Below are 24,772 nucleotides of genomic sequence, written 5' to 3'. Positions count from 1 at the left end.
AAGTTTATTTGGGATAGGTACAAGATGGGGTTCTAAAGTAATAAAGTTATCATCAATTTATCCCAACACCATTAAACCGTTGCCCTTTGGTCTCTGTGGCTTATGTTATAAATCATCCAGTTCTCTCTCTCTCTCTGTCTCACGATGCGAGTGTCTGCAGAACCTCTGCTCTGTTTCCCTGCACTGCGTCCTCTCTGCCTGCAGCCCGGCAGCCACCCACCGCTGCTCTGCTCCATCAGAACGTCCTTCCGCATTCACGCATGCTGTTTTCCTAACTGCTAGCATTTCTAATTGTTAATGCTGTCATGCTTCTTTATGTAAGTGATTAAACACATTTAAATGCATTTAACTACTTGAGCGTCCCGTGTAGCACGAGTAACACACACGACGCTTACTTCTGCCCTCGCTGCACAGCGGGCCGTCCGCGTTCCCTCTGCACGTGTGTTTCGCAAAAGGTCCAAGAACACTCAGAGACATTCACAGGAGCAAAACACGGGTAAGGGAAAGAGACTCAGTGTAATTTGCATCAATAAACTAATTTGTTCACTTCTATTTTACTCATATAGTTTTGATGTTATGACTCAAGCGAGGTCAGACTTAACAGTGCCAGCCCACAGAGGCAGGAGGACCGATTTCACTTGCCCAGATGTTTAAATCTGGAGTTTTCTTCTCACTCTTACCTTCAAAGAGGGAGTAGGGTCTGTCAGGAATGCGGCACCCATGTGCTCCATAATCTAGACACCACTCTGCGAACTAAAAAGAAAGGCATTCCTTTTTAGGCTGGGTGAAAAGGCGGTGAGGCCGTGACAAACTCCCCAGGAATGGGGGAGGACTCCCGGCAGCACGGCGCTCAGCCCCACACCCTCCTCCCTCCCGGCCGAGGACGGCCAGCCCTGGGGAAGAGGGAGACAGCTGCAACAACCCACCCACAGCCGTGCTTTCTGTCACCTGCCTCCCGCCCCTTGGCGGATGATTCCAGAAGTAACTGGAAGCACTTGTTCTATCACAGATAAAAATCCTGGCCCTGCAATGCCCTCAGGATCAGCTGCTGCCCTCAGGGTCTTCTCCAGCCTCCTTGTGCTCTCGGGACACAGGCTGCACGTCTCACAGTGGCCTGGCCTCGGCTCTCCCAGCGCTTTCCTTTGAGCAACTCCCGACCTGTTCTCAGACCTCTTCAGTGAGGGTTTCTATACTATTATAATAAATGTCCCTTTTTTGCCTAAGCTAACACAATTTTTTTCGTCATTTGTATACTAAGAATCATAAGTAATGAACACGATGAATGTCAAATTCAGCACATGGAAGATAAAACTTATTCTGCTTTTGCCTTCCAATTCTGCTCACTCTTAATGTGTTTGACATGCCATCTACCTGGTTTTCTGAGTCGGAAAACACAGAGACATTCAGATATTTCCATCTTCTCCACATTAAAAAAAATGCAGTAAATTCTGTGGGTTCTACATCTTAAGTGTTTTCAAATCTCCACTTGGGTTATCCCAGCCAATGCCTTGGTTTAGGACTCAACATTGCTTGCATTAATTATTATGCCACCATTTGGGGAAACCCAAGCCCTGCCTCATTCTTCCCACTGGACCACAGCAGTCTTTCTGAAAGAGTGGTCTGAATACGGGTTACAAATCCTCGTATGAACCACTCCTTCCAAATCAGTACTCAACGCTGGCCGAGGGTCAAAATCACCGAGGGAGCTTGACAAATACTGGTGCCTGGGATCCCTCACTGAATTGGTCTAGAACGGGGTCCAGGCATCATTTGAAAATTCCCAGTGGTTTAGAGGTTAACCAAGGTTGACAACTATCGACTACAGGGGAAACACTTGACTTTCTTTGGCCTCTGCCTCCCTGCCTTTTCCCACACGTTTCCTTCCCTCCGCTTCCCAGCAATGACATGCTCAGAGTTCCAGGAAGACACTGGGCCTTTCCGAGGCTCTGCCTGAGCGACTCTCCCTACCAGGAACGGATTCCACCTCCCTGGGCCACCTCTTCCTGGCCCACCTCAAAAGCTCTTCATCTTTAAAAAACCAGCTATGTCTCAATCCTCATAAAGCCTCACACTCCCTGTGTTCACTCAGCCATCCACAGCGTGGTCACCACCAGGGCTGACTGGAGCCTTTGGAACCCAGCAGAACCCATCTCCAGTTCTGCCCCTCCCCGGGCTCCGGCCACGGTGAACCTCAGACGGCTCCCTGGGCGCCCACACCTGCTGGCCTTTGGACAACCAGTTTCCTCTCCTTTTATTATAACATCTTTCCTCATCCTCCTTTGCTTAATTCCTAGTGGTCCTTCAGGTCTTGGCCTAGATGTCATGTCCTGACCGCCTAGGACAGGGTGGGGACCTGCTATCTTTACCTGCTCCACGGCCTCCTGCCCACACCTGTGCATTCCCAGGCACCGGCAAGGAGGCGTCCATTCTGTTTAGGTTGAGAAAAGGCTTCGTAATTGTAACCGATGTTCACTGTCCACAAAGTAGACAGACTAAGTCAGCCAAACTGCCTCCATCTACCAAGGGTCCACTGCAAACATTTTGGTGTATTTTCTTCCCATCTTTTCTCTGTGTGCATATAACTACACTTTGTGCAATGTGTACAGTAATAACAATACTCATAAACATTCACCAGGTCTTGCTTTGTGCTGTCTACTGTAAATATTTCGATGCGTATTTATTAAAGTTTCTGCTTGGTGCTGTACACTATTCTGGGTGCTAATGCAGAACAGTGGCCTTGACAAGTAAGATCATGGTGCTTATATTCTGCAGCCACAGACTCCCAAAACAAGCAAAAACACACAGCAAATAACGGAGTCATCCCTCCACCTGGGGGGTCTCAAAGGCCTCTAAGAACCTCACAGTTAAGCTAAGATGGAAATGGCAAGGCGTCACCATGCATATCTCAGGGAAAGAGCATTCTCGATGAAGGAAACAGTTAATAACAGGCTCAACAGGAGCAAGCATGGCACACCCCATTCTTCAGAGAGAAGGGCCAGCGTGGCTGCAGTGTGGCAGGCCAGAAAGCGCGACAACATGGCGTAGAGGGGGTGGAGAAGCAGGCGAGGGCCAAGGCGTGGGCTCGGTGGCCTGGGGGCACAGCGTAGGTTTGCTACGGTGCAGTGGGGACCACTGAAGGATTTTAAGCAAAGATGATGACAGATGATCTGCACATTAGCTCAATTAATTCTTCTGGGAACATCCTCAGGAGGTGGATGGTATTTTTTTTTTCTATTTTCACAAATGAGGACACTGAGACTTGAAGAAGAAACATACCCAAAGTCATAATGCTAATAAATGGTACCAGTGGCAATTCTAATCAGTGTGACTCGAGAACAAGTGTTCTTTAAAAGTCATTTACATTTGACATGTAATGACATGGCCACTTTACAGACAAAAACACCATGGGACCAGAGAAGCAGGGACAAGCCTGCGCCAGAACAAACAGCAGAAACCAGAGTTGGGACAAACAGGTTAAAAGCAGGAAGAGGAGCTGTAACTTTTATACTTCGTGCATGTTCTGGAGCATTCAGAAGCGGCTCGGAGAGAGACGCCCTCACCTTGCAGGCTCGGTAGAGGTACTTCTTATCCTGCGTGAGATGGTACAGGGACAGGAAGGAGTAGCCGTTCCCAGCAGTCCCGTGGCAGATCCCGTAACCCTTCCTCAGCAAACCACGCTGCCAAATCACGTCACTGCACTCCATGGCCTCTTTCAAGTATTTCTCCTCCCTAAAAACCTGGGCGATGAAAACCAAAGCAGTGTTAGTTAAAAAGACATTTTCAGTGAAGAGCTGGCAAAACACTTTCCCTTTCTGGTTAGAAAATTTAATGGCATTAGAAAAACTGAAATAGCATGGGGGTAAAAACAAACAAAACACGAACACGCTACCACCACCATGCACAGCACCTTGTAAGCTCAATCTGGCAGCCCATTCCCCTCGTCCTCCTCTTATTCCATGGTTTTGCAAAAGCAGTTCTAAAGTTTAGTTTACAATATTAAAATTAAAGCCACTACATCTCTTTGGCAAGATGTTTTGTCACCAACAAACCATCCCATGTTTCCTGGAACATATGTCTGGAAGCTCTAAGACTCCTGCTCTTGTGGAAGGCAGTCAAGGGATCCAGGACTCCACAGTGTCCTGTCGCCAGGACGAGAGTATCCAACACGCTGGGCCAGCCCACACACGCAGCACCCCAAGGACCCTGCGCTGTCAGGGCCGGCAAGATCTGTCATGATCCATCGCAAGGACACCTGCACAGAGCCTTCCAGCGTCCGGGAGCGGGCAGCCTGGGCAGAAGACCCTGACAGTGCCATCTCCACCACAAGGTGTGCAAGATGGGGCAGGCGGACCGGCTCAGTGCAGGCGGACACCTGGCAGGAGGAAGCTGTCTGTTTCCACGCCTCCAGACTCCCTTTATGTTTTCTTCTCTTCTCACATTTCATTTATTGTTTCCCTGATCCCTTCCTTGGAAACGGTTCTTAGTAATCTCTACCTGCTAAACGTATTTCATTCCAGTGCAAGTGAGCTTTGGACAGTGAGTTAGAGGTGCAGAGGTCACCGCTGCTTGGGGGTGGCAAGCAGGACACATCCAACTATGACTGTTGAGTCGTGACTCCTGTGCACTCAGCCGAGAAGGAATCAGAGGCTGCAGAAGACGGGGCATATGGGGAAACAGAGGCATATTTAGGCTCCCAGAGTCAGAAGCAAGACCCCCTCTGCTAGTCACGAAAGCAGCTGAGACGTGGGCTCTGAGGTCAGACTGCCTGACTCTAAATCTCAGTTCTGTCACCTTTTAACTGTGTGACCTTGGACTAGGCACTTAATCTCTGTCTTAGTTTTCCCAACTATGAACGGACTATTTCTTCATCTCAGCGGCTTGTTGTGAGATTAAAGTGAGATACTATAGAAGTGGCTCTTGTCACCGTGCCTGGCACACAGTAAATGCTAGCTGCCTCTTTGCTGTGATTAGCTGGTGTTCTGTGCTATCACGCCAGCACTGAAACTTTATTTCATCCCATCATTTGCATCTTAAGCCTTTTAAAATTAAACGTAAAGGAAAACACTTTTTCTTATCCTAAAGAAATATTTGGTCAAAGCTAATAGGTGAAAAGCCATCATTTTAGAGTCTGTGTCCTGAAATCATGCGACGAGGAAGGCCAGCCCTAAAGCTATCCTGGTTTGCTCCTCCCTGGCAACGTGCAGGTTGAAGGGAAGCCATCGGGTTTCCAACGCACCGTCCCTGCTCCCAGGTGAGAATTCGGTTGCCAGAGCCAGGCCCAGCAGCACCTGTCACACACGCTCGTGCTCTAAGTGAAGACGTTTGAGAATTTAGGTTTATGGAAAAATTCGTCTTCTCTATATTGCAGCAATTATAACTTGGCCAAAAAATCCCTTTATTTATCCACAATTCCCCTCCCAAATAGCCAATTTCCCTGGGAAGTGTCATGACAGAAAGTGTGGAGACAGTGCCCTGCGGACAGATTGGCCATGACAGAAGAAAACAATAGTGAATATAAAGCTAGATAAATAGAAATCATCTCATTTGAATCACAGAGAAAAAAAAAGCCTCAGGGATCTGTAGGAAAATAATGGCCAAACACTTTATCTAATGTAGTGAAAGACATGCACTTTCAAGTTCCAGAAGCACAAGGGATTTCAAACATGGCAAACACAAAGAAGCACATCCAGGCACATTGGAGTTAAACTACTGAAAACCAAAAATTAGGAGAAAAGTCTTGAAAGCTTCTGGAGAAAAACCACATGCCGCCTACAAGAGAACAGTACTGGCCGGGCAGGTGGCTCACGCCTGTGATGCCAGCACCACAGGGGCCGAGGCTGGAGGACTGCTTGAAGCCAGGGTTTTGAGACCAGCCTGGACAACATACTCAGACCATCTTTATTTTTTTTCCTTAAAAAAAGAGAAAATAGTACAAGAATGACCAGCTTCTCATCAGAAACAACAAAGGCCAGAAGACAATGGACACTGTCTTTAAAGTACTGACAGGAAAATAAAAGAACTGTCAACCTAAAATCCCACATCTAGCAAAAATATCTTTAAAGAATAAAGATGAAATAAAGACAAATTTAAGATAAATAAGAATCAATTTGTCATCACCAAATTCAGACTATAAGAAATGCTGAATAAAGTTCTACAGGCATAAGGAAATAATACCAGACAGAAATCAAGATCTTTAGGAAAGAATAAAGAAAACTGAAAATGAGAAAAATATAAATAAATATTAAAACTATCTTTTTTTGTCTTAATTTCTTTAAAATACTCAGGGTTATTTAACTCAAAATTATAATACTAGAGTGGTGGTTTACAACATCTGTAGTTTAATATATATGACAAGCATAATGTCAAGAACTGGAGTAAACAGAACTCTGTGCTTACTATCATAGTTTGTTAACATTTTACCTAAAGTGGCACAATGTTAACTCTAAGCAGATTGTGAAAAGTTAGGGATGTACGCTGCAATCCCTATAGCAACCACTAAAAACATATGTACAAATAGATACATTTAAAGAGTCAACAAAGAAATTAAAAGAGAATCCTAAAAAATATCCAAGTTATCTCTCCTACCTCCCTAAAAAAGGCAGGAAAGAAAAAAATGGAGGAAAAAACCAAGATGTAACCAAAGAAACCACATTAAAAAATGGCAGAGGTGAATCCAACCAACCATGTCAATAATTATATTAAATATATATGAACTAAGCACTGAGATTATTACAAGAGATATAACACAAGCCCCACTATAAAGAGACATAAGACACCAATAGGCTAAAAGCAGAAGATGGGAAAAAGATGTGTCATACAAAGAGTGATTATAAAATGCTGGAGTGGCTGTATTAGTATCATACACACAAAGAGATACAGGGGCCTACTGATCAGGAAAACATAACGATCATAAATATGTACATGACAGAGCCTCAACATACATTAGGCAAAAACTGACGAAGAAGAGGAAAATGTTAAGAGAAAAATGAATCCACAGTAATGGGACATGATAGACTGCCCCTCCCTGTAACTGAGTAAACAGACGGGTGAGTCTGTAAGGGTCAGCAAACTAGAAGCCCAGAGTCTGATTTTATAAATAAAGTCTATTGGGAACAAGGCCACGACCACTCATTCACACTGTCTGTCTGCTCTTGTGCCACGATGACAGAACTGCATAGGCGCAACGGAGGCCAGTATGGACCACAAGCCTAAAATACTTACTGCGTGGCCATTACAGAAAGTTTGCTGGCCCTGTAACAGAATATCTGAACAGTACTTTCAACTATCTGACCTAACTCATTTTCACAAAACACTATGCCTGACAACTAAAGAATACACATTCTACTCAAATGCACGTGATACATTCACCAAGACAGACTAAATACTGGGCTATAAAGTCTAAATAAATTTTAAAAGATTTAAATTGTACAGAATATGTTCTCTGACAACCATAGTATTAAACCAGAAATCAATAAAAATAAAATATGTATAAAATTCTCAAATATCTGGAAAAAACACAACATGCTTCTAAATAACCCATGAATCAAAAAAGAAATCATAAGGGTAATTAGAAAATATTCCAAACTAAATGAAAATGAAAACAAAACACAAAATATTTGGGGATGGGGCTAAACTAGTGCTTAGAGGAAAATATAAAGCTTTAAATGCTTGTATTAGAAAAAAAGAAAGGTATAAAATCCAAGATTTTACTTTAACAAGTTAGAAAGAGAAGAGCAAAGTAAATCTAAAGTTAGTAGAAGGAAGTTTTAAAGAGGAAAAAAAATAAATGAAATAGAAAACAGATAAAAACCTCAAAAAGTTAACAAAGCTAAAATTTGTTTCTTTGAAAGATCAATAAAACTTTGATAGGCCCTATCTTGGCTGATGAGATACACGGAGATAGAGAGAGACAGAGAGGGAACACGTAAATTACAAACATCAAGAATGAAAGAGAAACTATTACTACAGACCCTACAGACATTAAAAAGATAATAAGGCAATATTATGAATAACATTGTGCCAAAAAGTTTGAGGACTTAGATGAAATAATATTTTGAAAAATACAATTCACAAAACTTATGCAAAATGAATTCTATTAAAGAAATTAAATTTGTAATAAAAATTTTTCCCACAACCTTCTAAGCAAGAAATAATACCTATTGTACACAAAATCTTTCTGAAAATAAAAGGAGAAAACACTTTCCAATTCATGTATGTGACGAGAATAACCCTGATACCAAAACCAAAGATGTTATGGGAGAAGAAAATATAAACTAAGAGAGACATAAAAATCTTTCACAAAATATTGGCAAACTAAATCTAGCAATATTAAAAAAAAAAAAAAAAAAGGATAGAAATCATGTCCGAGTGAGGTTTATACCAAGAATACAAGGCTGGCTTAACTTTCAAAACCAATCAATGTAAAATCATCGTATTAACAAAATAAAAGAGAAAAAACTATAGAGTATTTGAATAAATGCAGAAAAAACGAGGCAAAATTTGACATCCATTCATGATAAATGGTAATAAAAGAAAATTTCATCAATCTGATAAAAGGCACCTAAGAAAAATAGTTAAAGTATATTTGATAATGAAATACTGAATGTTTTTTGCTATGATTGTGAAAAAGCAAAGATGTCCACTCTTTCTATTCAACATCATACTGTAGATCCTACCTACTGTCAATAAGAGAAGGAAGGGCAACAAAGGGATAGAGACTAAAAAGGAAGAAGAAAACTGTCTTTATTCACAGAGATGATATGTGTACATAAAACATCCTAAGGAATCTACAAAAGCTACTAGATGTGAATTTAGCAAGGTCACAACATATAAAGTCAATATACAAAAACAACTGTAATTCTATATACTGGCAATGAACAATTGGAAAATATAAATAAATAACAAACCTAGGAATAAATTTAACAAAAGATGTGTAAGACCTGTATAACAAAAACTGTAATACACTGCTGAAAAATTTTAAAATATATACATAAATGGAGAGAGATACCATATTTGTGGATAGGAAGACTCAATATTATTGAGATGTCAATTCTACCCAAATTGATCTATAGATTCAATACACTCTCATTCATAACCCCAACAGGCTTCATTTTTAGAAGTTGACAAATAGATTCTAAAATTTATATGGGAATGCAAAGGACCTATAATATTCCAAGTGATTCTGAAAAAGAACAAAGTTGGAGGTCTTAAACTACCTGACTTCAAAACTTAACAATAAACCTAGAGTAAGCGAAACATGGTAGTAGACACATAGATACATACGACATACAGATAAACAGGCCAAAGTAACAGAATAGAGTCCAGAAATAGACCCACGCTTATTAGGTCATTTGGTTTCTGATAAAGACACCAAATCAATCAAAGGGGAGAAATAAAATTCTTTTCAACAAATGGTACGGAACAATCAGATACCCCTATGATTTAAAAAAAACTCATTCCTTACCTCACGCAATAAACAAAACATAATATGAGATAGATCATAGGCCTAAATGTAAAATCTAAAACTATAAAGCTTTTTGGAGAATATTATCTGTATAACCTGGGGTTAGGTAAGATTTCTTAGATAAGAAACAGAAAGTAATTATCATAAGAGAAAACATGGGAAAAAATGGAATTTATCACAATTAAAAACCCTATTAATCAAAAGATGCCATAAAGGACATGCTTAAGTAAACTACAGACTGGGATAAATTATTTGTAAAATACATATCTGACAAAAGGACTTTAAGCAGAACAGATGAAGAATTCTTAACAATAACAAAGACACAAAAAAAGAATAAAACAATGTGGGTAAATGGTATGAAGAGACACTCAGCAAAGGAAGACACACAACTGAGTTATGAGACCAGCAACACTGCTCAACGCCAGTGACCAGTCAGGAACACAGAAATTAAAAACACAGCGAAATACACACCAGAATAACTGAAATTAAAAAGACCTTCAACATCAAGTGTGGCAGAGATGTGGAACCACCAGAACTCTCTTACATTGCTGGTAGAATGTAAAATGGTATGACCGCTTTGGGAAAAGGTCTGGCAGTTTCTCAGAACTAAAGTAAACACACACCTACCCCATGCTCCAGTAATTCCACTCCTAGATATTAACACAAAAGAATGAAAATGTAAGTCTACAGAAAGACATGAAAGAATGTTCCCAGCAGCTTCTTCATGATAGTCAAAACTTGGAAACAAATGAAAAACAGACAACTCTGCTGTATTTAAATGACACTTAAAATTAGGAAGGTATCAGAATCTTGAAGAAGGAAAAAAAGTACAGTTTGAAAAAAATCTCTTCATGTGATTCTGATACTCACTGCTAGAAAGACACTCCATGTTTTAAATAACCAACTTGCAAATGAGATTTTGGAACACAATTTATATGAAAGCATTTTCTGAGGCACACACACAGTCAGCCACCGGAGCGTGTCTGCCGCGGTTCTGTCCCGGGCTTTCCAGAGCAGCTATGCAGCTGCCTCCCATTTAGAATGAAATCCATGCATTACATTGATAATATTCGCGTATGACTTTTATATGGTTTTCTTGGACACTCTTCACCTTTCCAAATTTAATTTTATTTACCCAGTGTTGGCATTTGTTTATAGTGGCTGAACCAACTTAAATTGCTAACGCCCTAGGGTTCAAATGTGGTTAGAAGGTTCTGCTTTTACCCTTATTGCTGTCAGATAATAAAGAGCTGATTCTGACTACTCATGAAAATAGCTCCCAGTTACTGGGTCCACAAATGTAATTTGTTAGAAAATCGTTTACAATTAAAAAAATTCCGAATACAGTATAGAATAGTGTTAAAACCTTGACTTTTTCCCCCCAAAAAACATTTAAAACTTTGGTCCCCAACGCCCGGGCTGTGGCCCAGTACCCGTCTGTGGCCCGTTAGGGACCAGGCCACACAGCAGGAGAGTGAGCAACACTTCACTTGTGTTGAGAGCCACCCCCATGGCTCACGTCATGCCTGAGCTCCACCTCCTGTCAACGTCAGCGGCTGCATCAGCTTCAGGAAAACAATCTCAGGGCTCCCACTGATTCTGCATTATGGTGAGTTGTATAGTTATTTCATTATGTATCACAATGTAATAATAATAGTGCATGATACATGTGATGTGCTTGACTCATCCTGAAACCATCCCCCCTGCCCCCACCGCCCCAGTCCGTGGAAAAACTGTCTTCCATGAAACCAGTCCCTGGTGCCAAAAAGGTTGGGGACCACTGATCTTAAATACCAAATAATTTTAAATTAGCAAATGAGATATGTTCACACACAGAAAATACTAAAGCATGATTAGCATCTACAGAAAGGGAAAATAAATTTTGTAAATCAGGACTCAACTTACAGCTTTATTTATGAAGGATATTAATATTTTATGCCTTTATAAACATACCTGAAGAACTTACATGCCAGGATGAGAAATTTTAAAGTTTGTTATTATGTAAAATTTAAACATTTCCTACCTAATTTTAAGAGATAGCTTTAATGAATGTAGACGGTTTTAATTTAAGTATAACTTAAGAGAAAATACAGCCTAGGGCTGTGTGTCCATAGCATCAGCCCCCGCCCCCTTGCCTCGGTCAACACAAACCCTGCGGCCCACTCACTGACAGACAGATGTAAAGAAAGTACATCTCGTGGTCTGTGTATCCCCACCAGGCAGGCAGGGCTAGTCTAAATTTATTTTCTGTAGTTCACACTATGAAGAAAATACATTTTTATTCTCCATTGTAAAAGTATATTATATCTACTTTTTCTTTTTTTCAAATTTTTCATTGATACATAATAATTATACACATTTATGGGGAACATACGATATATTGACACACGCATACAATGTGTAATGATCAAATTAAGGTATTTAGGATGTCCATCACCTTAAACATTTATCATTTCTTTGTGCTGGGAACATTTCAAATCTTCTCTTCTAGCTATTTTGAAATATACAATAACATGCTTTTTCAAGTTCCATGAATGTCTCCCTGCCCCAAGCAGATTCTGATGTTCCTTTCCCTTCCTCATGTTTGAGGATCTTAGTAGAGGACACGATGAAGTTTTCATGACTAAGTATGCGGTCTTGCCATCTTTGGTGCTATAGAGGGAAAGCTCTGTGTGGCATCAGCAGGGCAGGGAAAGGCGTCCAGTGCAGAAGCCCTGCAGGGAGCAGCTGGCCTGAGTCGTCTGTGGCCTGTCAGCAGCAGAGCAGGGCTGGGCTTGCTCCCTGGGTGACTAGCAGGGGTGGGAACTGTGGTGGCCACTGTCAACAGCGATGATGGAAATGGAGCTGCCCCAATGAAGGGCTCCCAGGAGGCCCTGGGTCCTGATAGTCCTTGCTGTCCCCAGCGCTCAGTTGCAGCAGACTGGGAAAGCAGCCCCACCAAGAGTCACCAGCCGCCTTATGATGCTCTTTAGCGTAAAAGGAGCAAAGGAGTTTGACAAATAGAAGCCTTTGAATTCTAGCAGTTATACACTTGTTTTGAATGTCAAAGGGTCCCTGTTTGTACTGTCAATATTATGCTCACACATTATTGTTGGACATTTATAATATTGTACACTTATCTTTATGACACTGAAGTTACAATTGCTCCAAAACTCTAAAAATGGGGAGGCAGTGATTTGAACAAGATTATGTTTTAATTTAAAAGCGGGGGTGTTGTTAAGAAGATGAATCATTAAGGTCTTCTGACTTTCAAAGTGTATATTTCATCGTGCTTCGTTTTTACCAAACAGCATAACTTTCTGAGTTATTTGCTTAAGTGCTGACTTTTATGTTATTTGAATATTTTTGGTATTGCTGTAGGAGAACTAAAAAATTCTAAGAAATTAGCCTAAATCATGAGAGAGAGAATTCCCTACAATTTTTCTAAATAATTTATTACAGTCAGTAATAAAGAAAAAATAAAATCGACTCAGGTATCAGTTCTTTTGTTATTTTCAGGTAGAAATGTGAGTTCTCTTCCATTAATCTCATCTATCTATCCAAAGCTAGGAGACCCTGCCGAAATACTGTGTTAAACAGAGCAATCATTGTGTTACAGGTATACACCTGTATTAATATACAAACAATAATCCCCGGCAAACTACTATAAAGATGTATTAAATGAAAAATAAAATTGTAAAAGAAGCATTATTTGCTTTCAACTTACATGATAAATCTTAGTCCAGAACAGAGATCAATAGCATTCTTAATATTGTACCCAAATATATTTAGAGCTTACTAGAATTAATCAGTGAAGGTACTGCCTATCTTGCTATAGTACCTCAGATGTATAAAAATTTGAGCACCACACCACACCTATCTCTTGTGAATAACAATTTTAAACTCAAATTTAAGAACTTTCAGATAATAATAATAATTAATGATCCAACAATAAAGGCTTATTCAAGCAAGAAAATAAAATGATGTGAACACAAAAACCACTTTGGTTACAATGCTGTGCCCCACTTCCTGGATACACATGCTCACTAGAATGAAAATCACCACTATCCTATCATCTAGGTCTGCAGTCCCCGATCCTCTGGCCGCAGACTGGTACTGGTCAGTGGCTTGTTAGAGACTGGACCTCTCCCCCCACGGCCCCCTCAACCTCCCTCCTCCCGGGTCTGTGGAAAAACTGTCTTCCATGAAACTAGTCCCTGGTGCCAAAAATGCTGGGGACCCCTGTTCTAGGTTTTCTTTCACACATAATATAAACCCTATTAAAACACAGACACTTATTCTTGTGGCACTAACTGTAGTGGTGACGAACAGTGAAACAGACTTTCTATGTATTTTGCAAAAAAATTAATTCTAGAAAGTTTTTAGTGTGTAATCTAATGGGCTTACCAAAATCAAACTGAAAACTGGGTGATGAAAGCTGGATTTGTGCACAGCAGGTACCTGTGACATGATGGGAAGCACTGACCTTATATGCCTGCACGAGCGTGTGGATGACACCCGGGGCCCCATGGCACCAGTGGACCAAGCGATCGGTTTCGTTGCTTAATGATGACGGATAATTCCCAGATCGGAATTTTTTGTGGCGCACATAATCAATACTGGGTTTCACCATTTCTGTCAAGGTTTCATGGTCCACTTTTGCTGCTGGCTTTAAACAAACAAAAATATATTGTTTATTTTTTCTGAGTTTTTTTCCACTATTGTTTTGTAGCTAATAAAGCATCATTTACATGGAATACTGAAGAGCATATAAAATTAGAATTGACTGAATTATCTGGTTATTTAAGACTTAGGCAAATCTTTTCTAATTCTTTTTGAAATCTTTCGAAAATCTATTAGTGTTATAATATATTGAACATATTTCATTTTTTCTTTGCTGAATCAGGATTGTCATCCTATAGAGCAGTAAGAGAGACAAGAGAGACTAGACTGAATCTCAGGTGAATCTAGGACTCTAGGGATTTTGTTTTATTGTTTTGCTCTGCTTAAATACTCATCCCCAATTTCCTACCATATGGATTTGCCTCCTAAAAAGCCAAGTACTTCACTTCTCCCCAATCTACTTAACTGGCTTTGCAAATTAACCTCTAAAATAGGGTAATCATAGTACTTACTGCTAAGGTGGTGATGAGGAGTAAAGGAGAAAAACATGCATGCTTCCTCCCTCACCCAGTAATCTGTGCGTAATGACAGCGTGTATTTACTGAAGGCATTCACTAAACATTCACTAAACCTATTAGAATTTATTACTGAATTTGTGTTAAAGTTTTACTATAGGGACTAAGACTAAAAATATACTTGGAAAATGTTTACTGATTTTGAGGCATTGTCTTTAAAAAGGACTTAAAGAAAAACATTCAAGGAGTCTCAAGTCATTGCACAGATTCCCACGAACAACCTGGTGGTAACAATCGGGTGGCAAGGCCTCTAGTGTGACGTGTCAGCAAGCCACCCAAATCTGCACCGCTGGCACAGTCCGGAGCAGAGATTTGTCTCTGGCCATTGATTTAACTTTCACTTGGTTTTAGTGACAGATGTTACAACTGTGAAATGAAATATAGTATTGTTAAAAATTCTTATCATTCTATTACAGTTAAAGAAAACCCACAACATGGATTTCTCCTATAAAATAAATCCACGACATAGGTATTGCCTATAAAATAAAATTAAAACCTCATTTCTTTAACAGAAAGTTAATTTTGTTAAACAAAAAGAGACAAGGAGTATCAATGCTTCTAAACTTCACTAAAGTAAATCTATTTTAACATTTTGAAACATAGTTACTTATTAGATAATCTTTGTTTTTTCTGACACATACTTAGAAAATATATTAGCTTTTTTAAAAGCTATAGGTCATAGATCATATTTCCAAAAGGCTAAACGTAACTTTAAAAAATACTTTTATACAGATAATACATTTACAGTTTAAAAAGTCAAAAAAATGTTAAAAAAGCTTTTCAAAGACCAACAGGCATTGTCCCCTCCCAGGACACAGCGCAGCCCCCACCCCCACCTTCCTTTAGCTGTTTCTCCACATCACCGCCACATTTCTATAGAACCCACGCGTAACTGTGTCCTAACTTACTAATTGTGGACGTCACCTCTGGCTTCCTCTGTGGCCCATGAGGACACTTTCCCTCCTCTAATCTTCCTAAGAGAACTTCGTTCTGATCACCATTTTTATCCACCTTTACTCTGTTTGTAGACTAGACTATATAAATATCGTTTGCTGCTGAGACAAGAAATTATACAAAATTACATGTATTCTTTTATTCCTATTAGTTTTTCATGAAGTTTGCAACTTTCTCACATTTTCATTTGCTTAGTTTTTTCTGAACCACTACCTAAGCTTTTTCACACCCACCAACAGCTCCATAAAAAGTCTCTCAATATAATTTTCCACACAGTCAAATCTATCGTGATTTTTTTCTCATGGAGGTGTCTCTCCATTCTCTTAATCCAATCGTAATCAACTGCTTTCTAGGTCCTCTGAGCCACTGCTGTCCTGGGATTTCCACCTGCCGGCTTCTTGGGGATGCCATCCCCTCTCCTGGCACAGGGCCCCTTGCTCCTGGACCTGCCCTTGCTCTTTCTTAGTGTGACCCCTTGCTTTGGCAGGTGCCACACTCCAGAAGCTTCCTGAGATGGGGTGCAGGGAATTAAACTTTTGAGAGTAAATGTTTAAAATAGTTTTTGTTCTACCCTACATTTAATTGATTTTCTGGGAAGAACTCAATGTTGGAAGTCATTTTTACTCAAAACTTGGAAGGCACTTCCACTGATCTTTCATCTTCAATAAAACTGTTGCAAAGTCCAACGCCATTCTGATTTCCAACCTTTGTACACACACAACCTGCTTTTTCCTTACTGAAGTTTTAAGCATTGTCTCTTTATTACCTCATCTTATGCTTTCGCAGTGATAGGCACGATGTGGGGTTGGTTTTATTCCACTCATTGTGCAGGAACTTGGTGGGTCTTTTCTATATAGCAACTCATGTCCCTCAGTTCTAGAACATATTATTATTTTTTTTGATATTTCCTCCCTACCATTTTGTGTTCTCCCTTTCTAGAACTCCTACTAATCAGATGTTGGGCCTCCTGGATTAATCCTCTTATTTTCTTATATATTCCTCTCCCATTGCCTATTTCTGTCTGCTTTCTAAGATATTTGACTTTTATTTCCAAACATGTTCATAATTTTTTTAAAAATTCATCTATCATATTTTTAATTTTCAAGAGCTCTTTTGTTCTCTCAAATGTTTCTTGGATATAATAGCTGCTCCTATTTTCCTGAGGATATTATTAGTTATGGTTTCTTTAAAGTTTTCTTTCTCTTCCTAGATAATCTGTTTTCTCTTTGTTGATTTTTTTTTACTTGTTTAGGTCTCTATCTTTCAAGTTGGAGGCTTTTCTCAAATGTCTGGAAAGTCTTTGGCTGCTAGTCTATACTTATACATAAGGTAGTGTAAACTAAAAATAAAATCCTAATCCCACCTGCTGACTGAACAGACCCCATCGTGGCTAAGGGGACCCCAGAACAACCTTAAAACTGAGTTTCTGGCCCTAAAGGGAAGCGAGGTTTGGACATGCCTATTATACACCCTTCCTTTTGGAGTTTAGATAAAACTAACCAGCATTAATGTTAAAATCAGGGACCATAAGACTGACAAAACAGACTCTTTATGACCCTAAGATACTGAATTATCAGCAGGACCTAAGGCCATGCCAGGCAAAGGTTAAATAAAACCTGTAGTCCATCAATTTATTTAACAGATCACTTTTGAGTCTATCTTGTGACTTGTCTCTGTTTAACAGACCTCCTTATCTTAAAACATTCCATGCCTTCAGATAAAGCTTTATTTCTTTAACCAATTACAAATTAAGGAATCTTTAAACCCACCTACAACCGTAAGTCTCCTTACTCTAACTTTGAGATGTTCCACCTTTTCGGGCCAAACCAATGTATACCTTCCATGTATTGATTTATGATTTTACCCATGAGTCCTGTCTTCCAAAAATGTATTAATATAAAACCAAATTGTAACCTGGAAGCCTGGGGACCACTTACTCAGGTCTTGGGTATGACTCCCCGGTCGACAGTCACTCATGTTCAGCTCAGAATAAACCTCTTAAAATTACTTTATAGAGTTTGGGGTTTTTTGCCTTCTGCAGTAGTACAAAGCTCACTGGATAAACTGCGCACAGGAGGGACTTGTCAAATAGTAAAAGTCACTTTAGAGTGACTAGATGGTATATCAGTCAGGGTTCTTCAAAGAAACAGAACCAACAAGATGTGTGTCTATATACATAGAAAGAGATCTCCTTTAAAGAACTGGCTGCACAGGTGTGAGGTGCCCAAAATCTGATTGGGGTAGCCAGCAGGCTGAAGACTCCAGAGAGAGCTAAGTTCAAATCCAAAGGCAGCCAGCTGGAGAGCACCCTCCTGCTGCGGGAGGGGTGTCAGCCTCTTGCTCTATTCGTGCCTTGCACTGACGGATGAGGAGCACCCACGTCCTGGAGGACAATCTTCCTTGCTCAAAGTCCACCAACGTAAATGTAAATCTCATTCAAAAATACCCTCACAGAAATACCCACACCAATGTTCGACCAGATGCCTGGGTGCGATGGCTCAGCCAAGTTGACACACAGAATTAACCATCACAGGCTAACTTTTTAAATGGGGACTTTCAAGTGCTTATGTCTATAAAACTCGTATCTGAGCCAGTTGCATCTTCAAACCCACTGCAGTGAGAGAGGTGGTGGTGCGCGAGCCAGCCGGGGCAGCAGGACGGCCCCACCGTTCACCATGTGGACATTGTCTCGAGCCCCGATCACTAGTGCTGGGCTTCCCTGCAACTCTCCTCCTGAATCAAGCAGGGGTTCATTCCCTCCAGACCTAGCTCCTTTTGTCTCCAGCAGGAGATAAGGGGAGGAACAGCACTTCACTGTGCTGGGTGGGCACACTAATAGAGGTCCAACTGCTCCTTATGTTCTGAGAAATAAAAGTAAAATGCTAAGCCCCCCAACCGACTGAACAGATCCCCTCTTGGCCAAGGGGACCCTAGAGAAACCTTTATGATTGAGATCCAGACCAGGACAGGATGGGAGGTGAGACACACCTCTGTTACCCTCCCTCATAACCGAACTTGGGCTCTCTTCCCGGGGGGCCAGACAGAGCCAGCTGGACAGATGCTCCCTCCTGATTTCACCCAGCCTGTGGGCATCCCTCTCCTTTGTGGTTTCAGGAGAGCAACAGACCAGCATTCCTCCCTGATGAGAGACCACTGACTGTGGAGTGGTCTGGCCAGTCTTCAGAGGCTACACACAGAGGGCCTTCATGCCCTTGGCTTCACCTTTTGGTGTCACAGAACTGAAAACTCTACCCTCAGATCGTGCTAATGCCACCAATTTTTGAACATGGGACACATGAAGTAGCATGAAGCTCACCTGTGCATGTGTGTGTTTCTCCTTGCATAAATATCCATGACTCCTCCAGTAGTTTATTAAGTATGTATATTCGGCCACCCCACCCAGCATAAATTCCTGTTCCCTCCACCCTTCCCTGGAAGTGCTTGCTCTTGGTTTTCACCAAAGGCTGTGCTTCCCAGCCTGCAAGATGGGTACCTGCAGGCTGCAGCCTCTATGAGAAATAAAGCTCTCCTTCCCAAATTTATGAACTTCATCATTCTTCAGTTGACAGTTCAAAGGCCTCCTGCTACCCAGACCTCACTCCCCACAGGGACACACATCTGGTACTGCCTTCTATGGGATGTGTCACTTTAAATTCCTAAGTTCTAGGGTTCTGTGGCACGAACTGGTTGGCTTCTCACTGGCGACCTCCTTTTGAGGCACCATGCCCAATCTCCTTCCATCCTGGCAGGCTGTGTGCCATTCTCCACCTACTCTCAGTTTACATATTTGTCGTCTGGGGCTCCAGATGTCTCTGACTCTAAACAAAGAATTTGGGTTTCTGCTTGTTGTTTTTCTGGTTGTTTTGAGATGCCTTTCAAAAGAAGAACTGTCTTTATTCTGCCATCATGAAAGTGGAGTTCTGTTTAAGTGGTATTTTAAAAGTTTTTGCATGCAATTGTTCCGACAGCCTTCTAAATGACAGCATACAGTGGGAACTCCTACTTGCACACAACTGCACTGCTCGGCGCAGGGCGGAGCAGAGACACTGCGCGCAGCCGCTCTCAGCCAGCTCCGTCACACCTCTGCTTAACCGCCTCTCAGAAAAATTGATATAAATTTCTAAATCAAAGTTACTAAGCAGTGTTTCCACATTCTTCACTTTAAAAGCAGATGAGCAGAAAATTTTATGATTTGTATTTCTCTCAAGGAAACCCCTAATATGTAAGCACCTCACTCTAAACCACTTTGCTGTGGTTCTCACATTATTTTTTTCTCTAAGGGTGTTATTACGAAAAAAACAAAAAGGTTTCTGAACCACTGTTAAAACACTTTTCTGGGAAAACAGAGAATATAGAGAACACACTGCGATGGTGACTTTTCTGTGTCAACCTGACAGGGCCACAGAGGACCCAAATCAGAAATTATTTCCGGGTCTGTCTGTGGGGGTGTCTCCAGATAAGATGAGCATTTGAATGGTGGGTGCCGTAAAGCAGACGGCCCTTCCCAAGGCAAGTGGGCACCACCCAACCCACCGGCCTGAACAGAATAGAAGGCAGAGGAAGAAGCAATCTGCCCCTGCCTGCCTGCCTGCTGGAACAGGGACCTGGGGCTTCTCCAGGCCTTGGACTGGGATTTACACCGTCAGCTCTCCTGGGCCTCTGGTCTCCTGGCCTGGACTGGAGTTACAGCACCGGCTCTGCTGGGTCTCAAGCCTGCAAATGGCAGGTCCTGGGGCCTCCTGGCCTCCACAATCACATGAGCCAATATAGCCTGTTGGTTCTGTCTCTCTGGAGAACCCTGACTAATACACACACAAAGTCTACTACATGGTTCAGAATAACAGCACCCTTTTTAAATGAGATATGGAATTCTGGTTATTTTGGAACTGTGTACCTGCACTATGAAAAAAATTCACAAATTAGAATACGTATATGTTTTACTTTCTACAACAATAAACAAATACAACTAATTACTAGAAAAGGAAGTTTTAATCTTGTGTAGATACGAATTTCCTATTTCCTTTAGTGAGTAGAAACATGAAGTAGTGGGTTAGATAAAAAAGGAATGTGAAGTAAAATTTTAAAAAATAACATTTGGGCTTTTCAGTCAAAGATATCTAAATTCTAATCTACGTTCCTGGACTTACTAGCTTTGTGATTCAGTAGAATAAAGAAAATCTTAATTAAAAAAAAACAAAAAAACAGGAAGGCTGCATGCATGGCAGGGAGGGAGCCCTGGCCAGCAGGCGAGGCTGAAGCCGTAGGCTCCTGCTTAGGCCAAGCACGGAGTGAGGCAATTTTTGCTGTGGGTTCTCTGACTGCCTGAGGGAAGAGTCAGTACTTAATTCAGCAGGCATCAGGGATGACTGAGAAACAAGATCATAACCACAGCAATAAACTCGTTAAAAATTTAGAATACAATTTATAGCAAGCTGGGGGTACCTGAATAAGACAAAGTCTTTGTCCTAGTCTGAAACCCCTGAAGATTTTCTCCCATTAAAAGAGCTCCTACTTCAATCAGTAGGAGGACAAGAACAGATGAAAAGTGTGGGCCACAGACAGCTAATCTGGTACAAAACTACGTGCAGAATGTACTCTCACGAATTCACTATTCGTGGTTTACGGAGCAGAGTTTAAGCACCCATGATTCAAAGTAGGATCACTACTTCAATTCAGCCTGCTCTGTCTGTACTAATAATTTCATTTCCGGGTTGATCTAATATATTGCAGTGTATAAGTATTTCTGAGCATCCTCACTTACCTGCATTAACATATAGTAGATTCCAGCCATGCCATGGGCTGCTCCGACATACTGCTTCCTGTGCCACTGATATAACAGGGGGCAGCGCTCAGTTTTTCTTTCTTCTCTTGATAAAGTCTTACCCGATTCAATGATAGCATTTACTACCTAGAGACAATAAGACTGCTAAATCTAAAAAACTTACATGCATCCTGCTCTAGTTTAATTAACACAAACAACATGTCTTTATACATATATATAAAGAGAGAGATTACTTAATCTAAAAATCTTTAAAGAGTTAGCAGCTGACATAGTTATCTTCACTTTATAAATTAACAAATGCAGGCAGAGAGAAATTAGAAGACAATATCAGACTAGAAAAAGATAAGAAGTCTAACTAAGAAATCAAGAGTTCTTTGTATGAAAAGGCTATTCAAATCTAGAAAAATTTCCTATAAAAACTGTTCTGAACTTTTAGTTGCTTTGTACCTGCAATGTTTTCCCCCCAAAGACTGGCAAGCACATCTTCCAGGAAAGGCTGGAGGAACTGGCTTTATTTACGAGAGGCTGAGGATTTTAGTTGGATCAAAATAATGTCACGTCTGGAATGACCACATGGCAAAGACACTAATTGTTTCCTCACTTCCATTCTCCTCTCATCCTTTTGGTAAAGTACTCCAAGTTCTAGCTGGGCATCTGGCCTCCTAGCCAGAGACATCTGAACACGGTCATCTGACTGAGTTCTGGCAATGGGATGTGAGTACAAATGAGGGGGGCAATTTGTAGATGGAGCCAGTCCTGCTTCCCCCCCTTCCTCAGGCAGGGGTGCTAAGTGAGCTCTGGTCATGCAGACAGGGCGCCCCCAGGAAATGGTAGGACAGGACAGAAGAAGCCGGTCCCCAGTCACAGCAGCCAGGACTGCAAATCAGTTCAGACATCTCATGAAAGAGAAATACACATTCTAACTTTCTGAAGCTGCTGTTGTTTGGTTCCAGTGAAAATGGCTGAATTAATAAAGGATGAAGAAGAGTACAAACTTTTTGTTAATGTTCCCAGAAAAAAACAAGGGCTGTTGTTTACTTTTTAAGAGATGCTTTAAAAAATTACTGCTACCTAGAACAAGAGTCCAGCTATTAGAATAACTCTACGCTAACAGGAATGGCAGAGATGAGCGCAGCGTACGCCCACGGTTGTCGGCAACCCCACATACCTCTTTAATGGCTGACTCACACACGGTGCCTGGCCCGATCTCTGTGTTCAGGTACATTAAGGCATACAGATAACCTGCCCGTCCATACAGCAGCTCATCAGGAAGGTCTGACTCTTGGCAGACAATGGCTTTCTGGAGCTGCAAAAGTCTAACCAACAAGAAAAATTCTTGTTTTCTCAGAGAATGTCTAAATTACCTCTTCCCAAAACACTAAGTAACCCCATCACTTTAGGAATTACCTGTCATTCATTTTTAAATTTAAAACTATGATTTTAAAGAATAACCAAATACTCAGAAAATAACAAAAATTTCTCTGTGAAACTAATTCCTCTAATGAATGTCAAAATTAAAAATAAAACATCTTTCTGTTCAAAATTTCTATTTTTTTATCTATTCTAAACCAAAGATAGAAGATATTTCATTTTAAAATCCAGAATTAAAAGAATGCAATTTAAAATCTACTATAAATAAAATGGTATTGAAATGTAGTCAATGCTTGGGAATTACCTTGTGATTGTCTTTCAACAAACATTAATTTACTAGCATGTGCCAGATACTCTGCCAGACCCTACGAATGAGCCCTGATTTCCTCTTCTTCAAGGAAGAATGTAAGCCAATAGGTGTAATAAAAGCTTATATTCCCTAATTGTTTCATCATTAGCACATCTAATCAGTTACTTAAAGGCTGAACCTAAGATTAATTTAGTTATTATAGTGGATCTAAGGCATGTAAGCTATTACAGTTTTCATGCACTAAAGACAACCAAAAATTGCTTAGAAAAAATGGTTAAAGTAATTCAAAGAAACATGTTTACTCCCCCCAAAATTAAGAAACACACATGCTTGGAGAGGAAAAGAGCATAAGATCCCACCATTATGCTCAAGATTAACAGACAAACTTCCTCACTTGTTGGACAGACCTGTTTGCAACAGGGGATGAATTAAAAAATAATTTCCTTTTTCAATATCTTTCTACAGCAAGAGCTTCAACCAAGAATTGGGAGAAAATATTTCCAGTTTTAAAAACTCACTTTGTAACGCATTCCTGGGACTCACAATCACTTTTGAGTTTATGATATATCACAGCTCCTACAGCAAGGGGCCCAGCATCTCCACAGAGGAAGGTGACCCTGCGGCCATTCAGATTCCTAAGTGTTCTCTTTACGTAATCCAGGGACCGGAGCAGGTAAGTCTGGTCACATGTGACCCGGTACAACTGCAGGTACAGAAGGGCTATGCCTGGAATAGTTCCCCACCCCAAAAGAAAAGCATTATTACCTTTTTGCCTTCCGGACATTATTTTGTAAGTACATGAAATATCTTCTTCTACATAAATGCTATAGTTCTGAATGGGCAATGTCAAACAAATTAGATATCATACATTTCTTAAAAATGGGAAGAAAAAAAAACAACCAAGACTGAGAAATCAAAGTGGAAAGAACATAAAACAAATGTAAACATATTTTCTCACTAATTGTCCTGGCATAGTGATTTAATACCTCCTACTCTTAGACAAGGGAGATTACACCACTTCCCACTCATTCCCAGTTAATTTTCATTCATTCCAAGGTTTTATCCACGCACCTTTGTATCTTAAGCTAATTTGGGTCCTTTTTCTTTTTACTTCTCATATAATCATATCTGGCTATGTTATGCCAAATTAAATTATTACTTTTCTGGATTTTATACTCTCTTCTTCCTATTTTTTCTATTTTCACAATTTTTCAATTTTCTTTATCAAACAATCCATCCAATGGACCAACCGACCAGCGAATGAAACATTTATGAAACTCCAACGCGATGTAGAGCAAGGTAGCCAGTGCAGAGGGTATAGCTCATCACCTATCCAACCTTCTTATTTCAGATTAAAGAATAGACCCAGATCTTCAAACGAATCAGAAAAGGGTCTTTGTCTGAAAATCTCTGGAGGAGGACCTGTATGGCTTCCTAAAGGAGCACCTTCTTATGCCCAGATTCAAGAAGTCAACATGATAGCTAAGTAAAAAATGAATCAGTATAAATATATACTTTAATAAAGCACATTACAGAAAAAAGTACTGACAGAGATGACATGATGGGGAAAAGGAAAAACAAAACATTTCTTTAATGTTTGAATTGAGGTTCTTCAAAGTTCTGGTCTTTGTCTAACATCCTACTCTTTTATTATTTTTTATTTTGCTTTTTAAATTTCTCTAAATATCTAGCTTCTTCTTTCTTTAATTCTTCTA

General features: G+C 40.5%; 1 protein-coding gene across 1 annotated transcript in view; it reads right to left on the bottom strand.

Annotated features, from left to right (window-relative positions):
* LANCL2 (LanC lantibiotic synthetase component C-like 2 (bacterial)) overlaps window positions 1-24,772 on the bottom strand; it is a 51,510-nt gene that overhangs the window by 4,744 nt on the left and 21,994 nt on the right. The window contains exons 3-8 of the mRNA XM_012648809.1: window positions 23,576-23,783; window positions 22,545-22,692; window positions 21,356-21,502; window positions 13,929-14,111; window positions 3,561-3,737; window positions 681-753 (exon numbers count right to left, since the gene is read on the bottom strand). Of these exons, the coding sequence (XP_012504263.1) occupies window positions 681-753; window positions 3,561-3,737; window positions 13,929-14,111; window positions 21,356-21,502; window positions 22,545-22,692; window positions 23,576-23,783 (936 nt within the window). The remainder of the gene's footprint in view (window positions 1-680; window positions 754-3,560; window positions 3,738-13,928; window positions 14,112-21,355; window positions 21,503-22,544; window positions 22,693-23,575; window positions 23,784-24,772) is intronic.

Source organism: Propithecus coquereli, unplaced genomic scaffold (genome assembly GCF_000956105.1).
Source record: "Propithecus coquereli isolate 6110/MARCELLA unplaced genomic scaffold, Pcoq_1.0 Scaffold294, whole genome shotgun sequence".
Lineage (NCBI taxonomy): Eukaryota > Metazoa > Chordata > Mammalia > Primates > Indriidae > Propithecus > Propithecus coquereli.
Note: the sequence above shows the minus strand (reverse complement) of the source record. Positions and strands in the feature narration are given on the sequence as shown.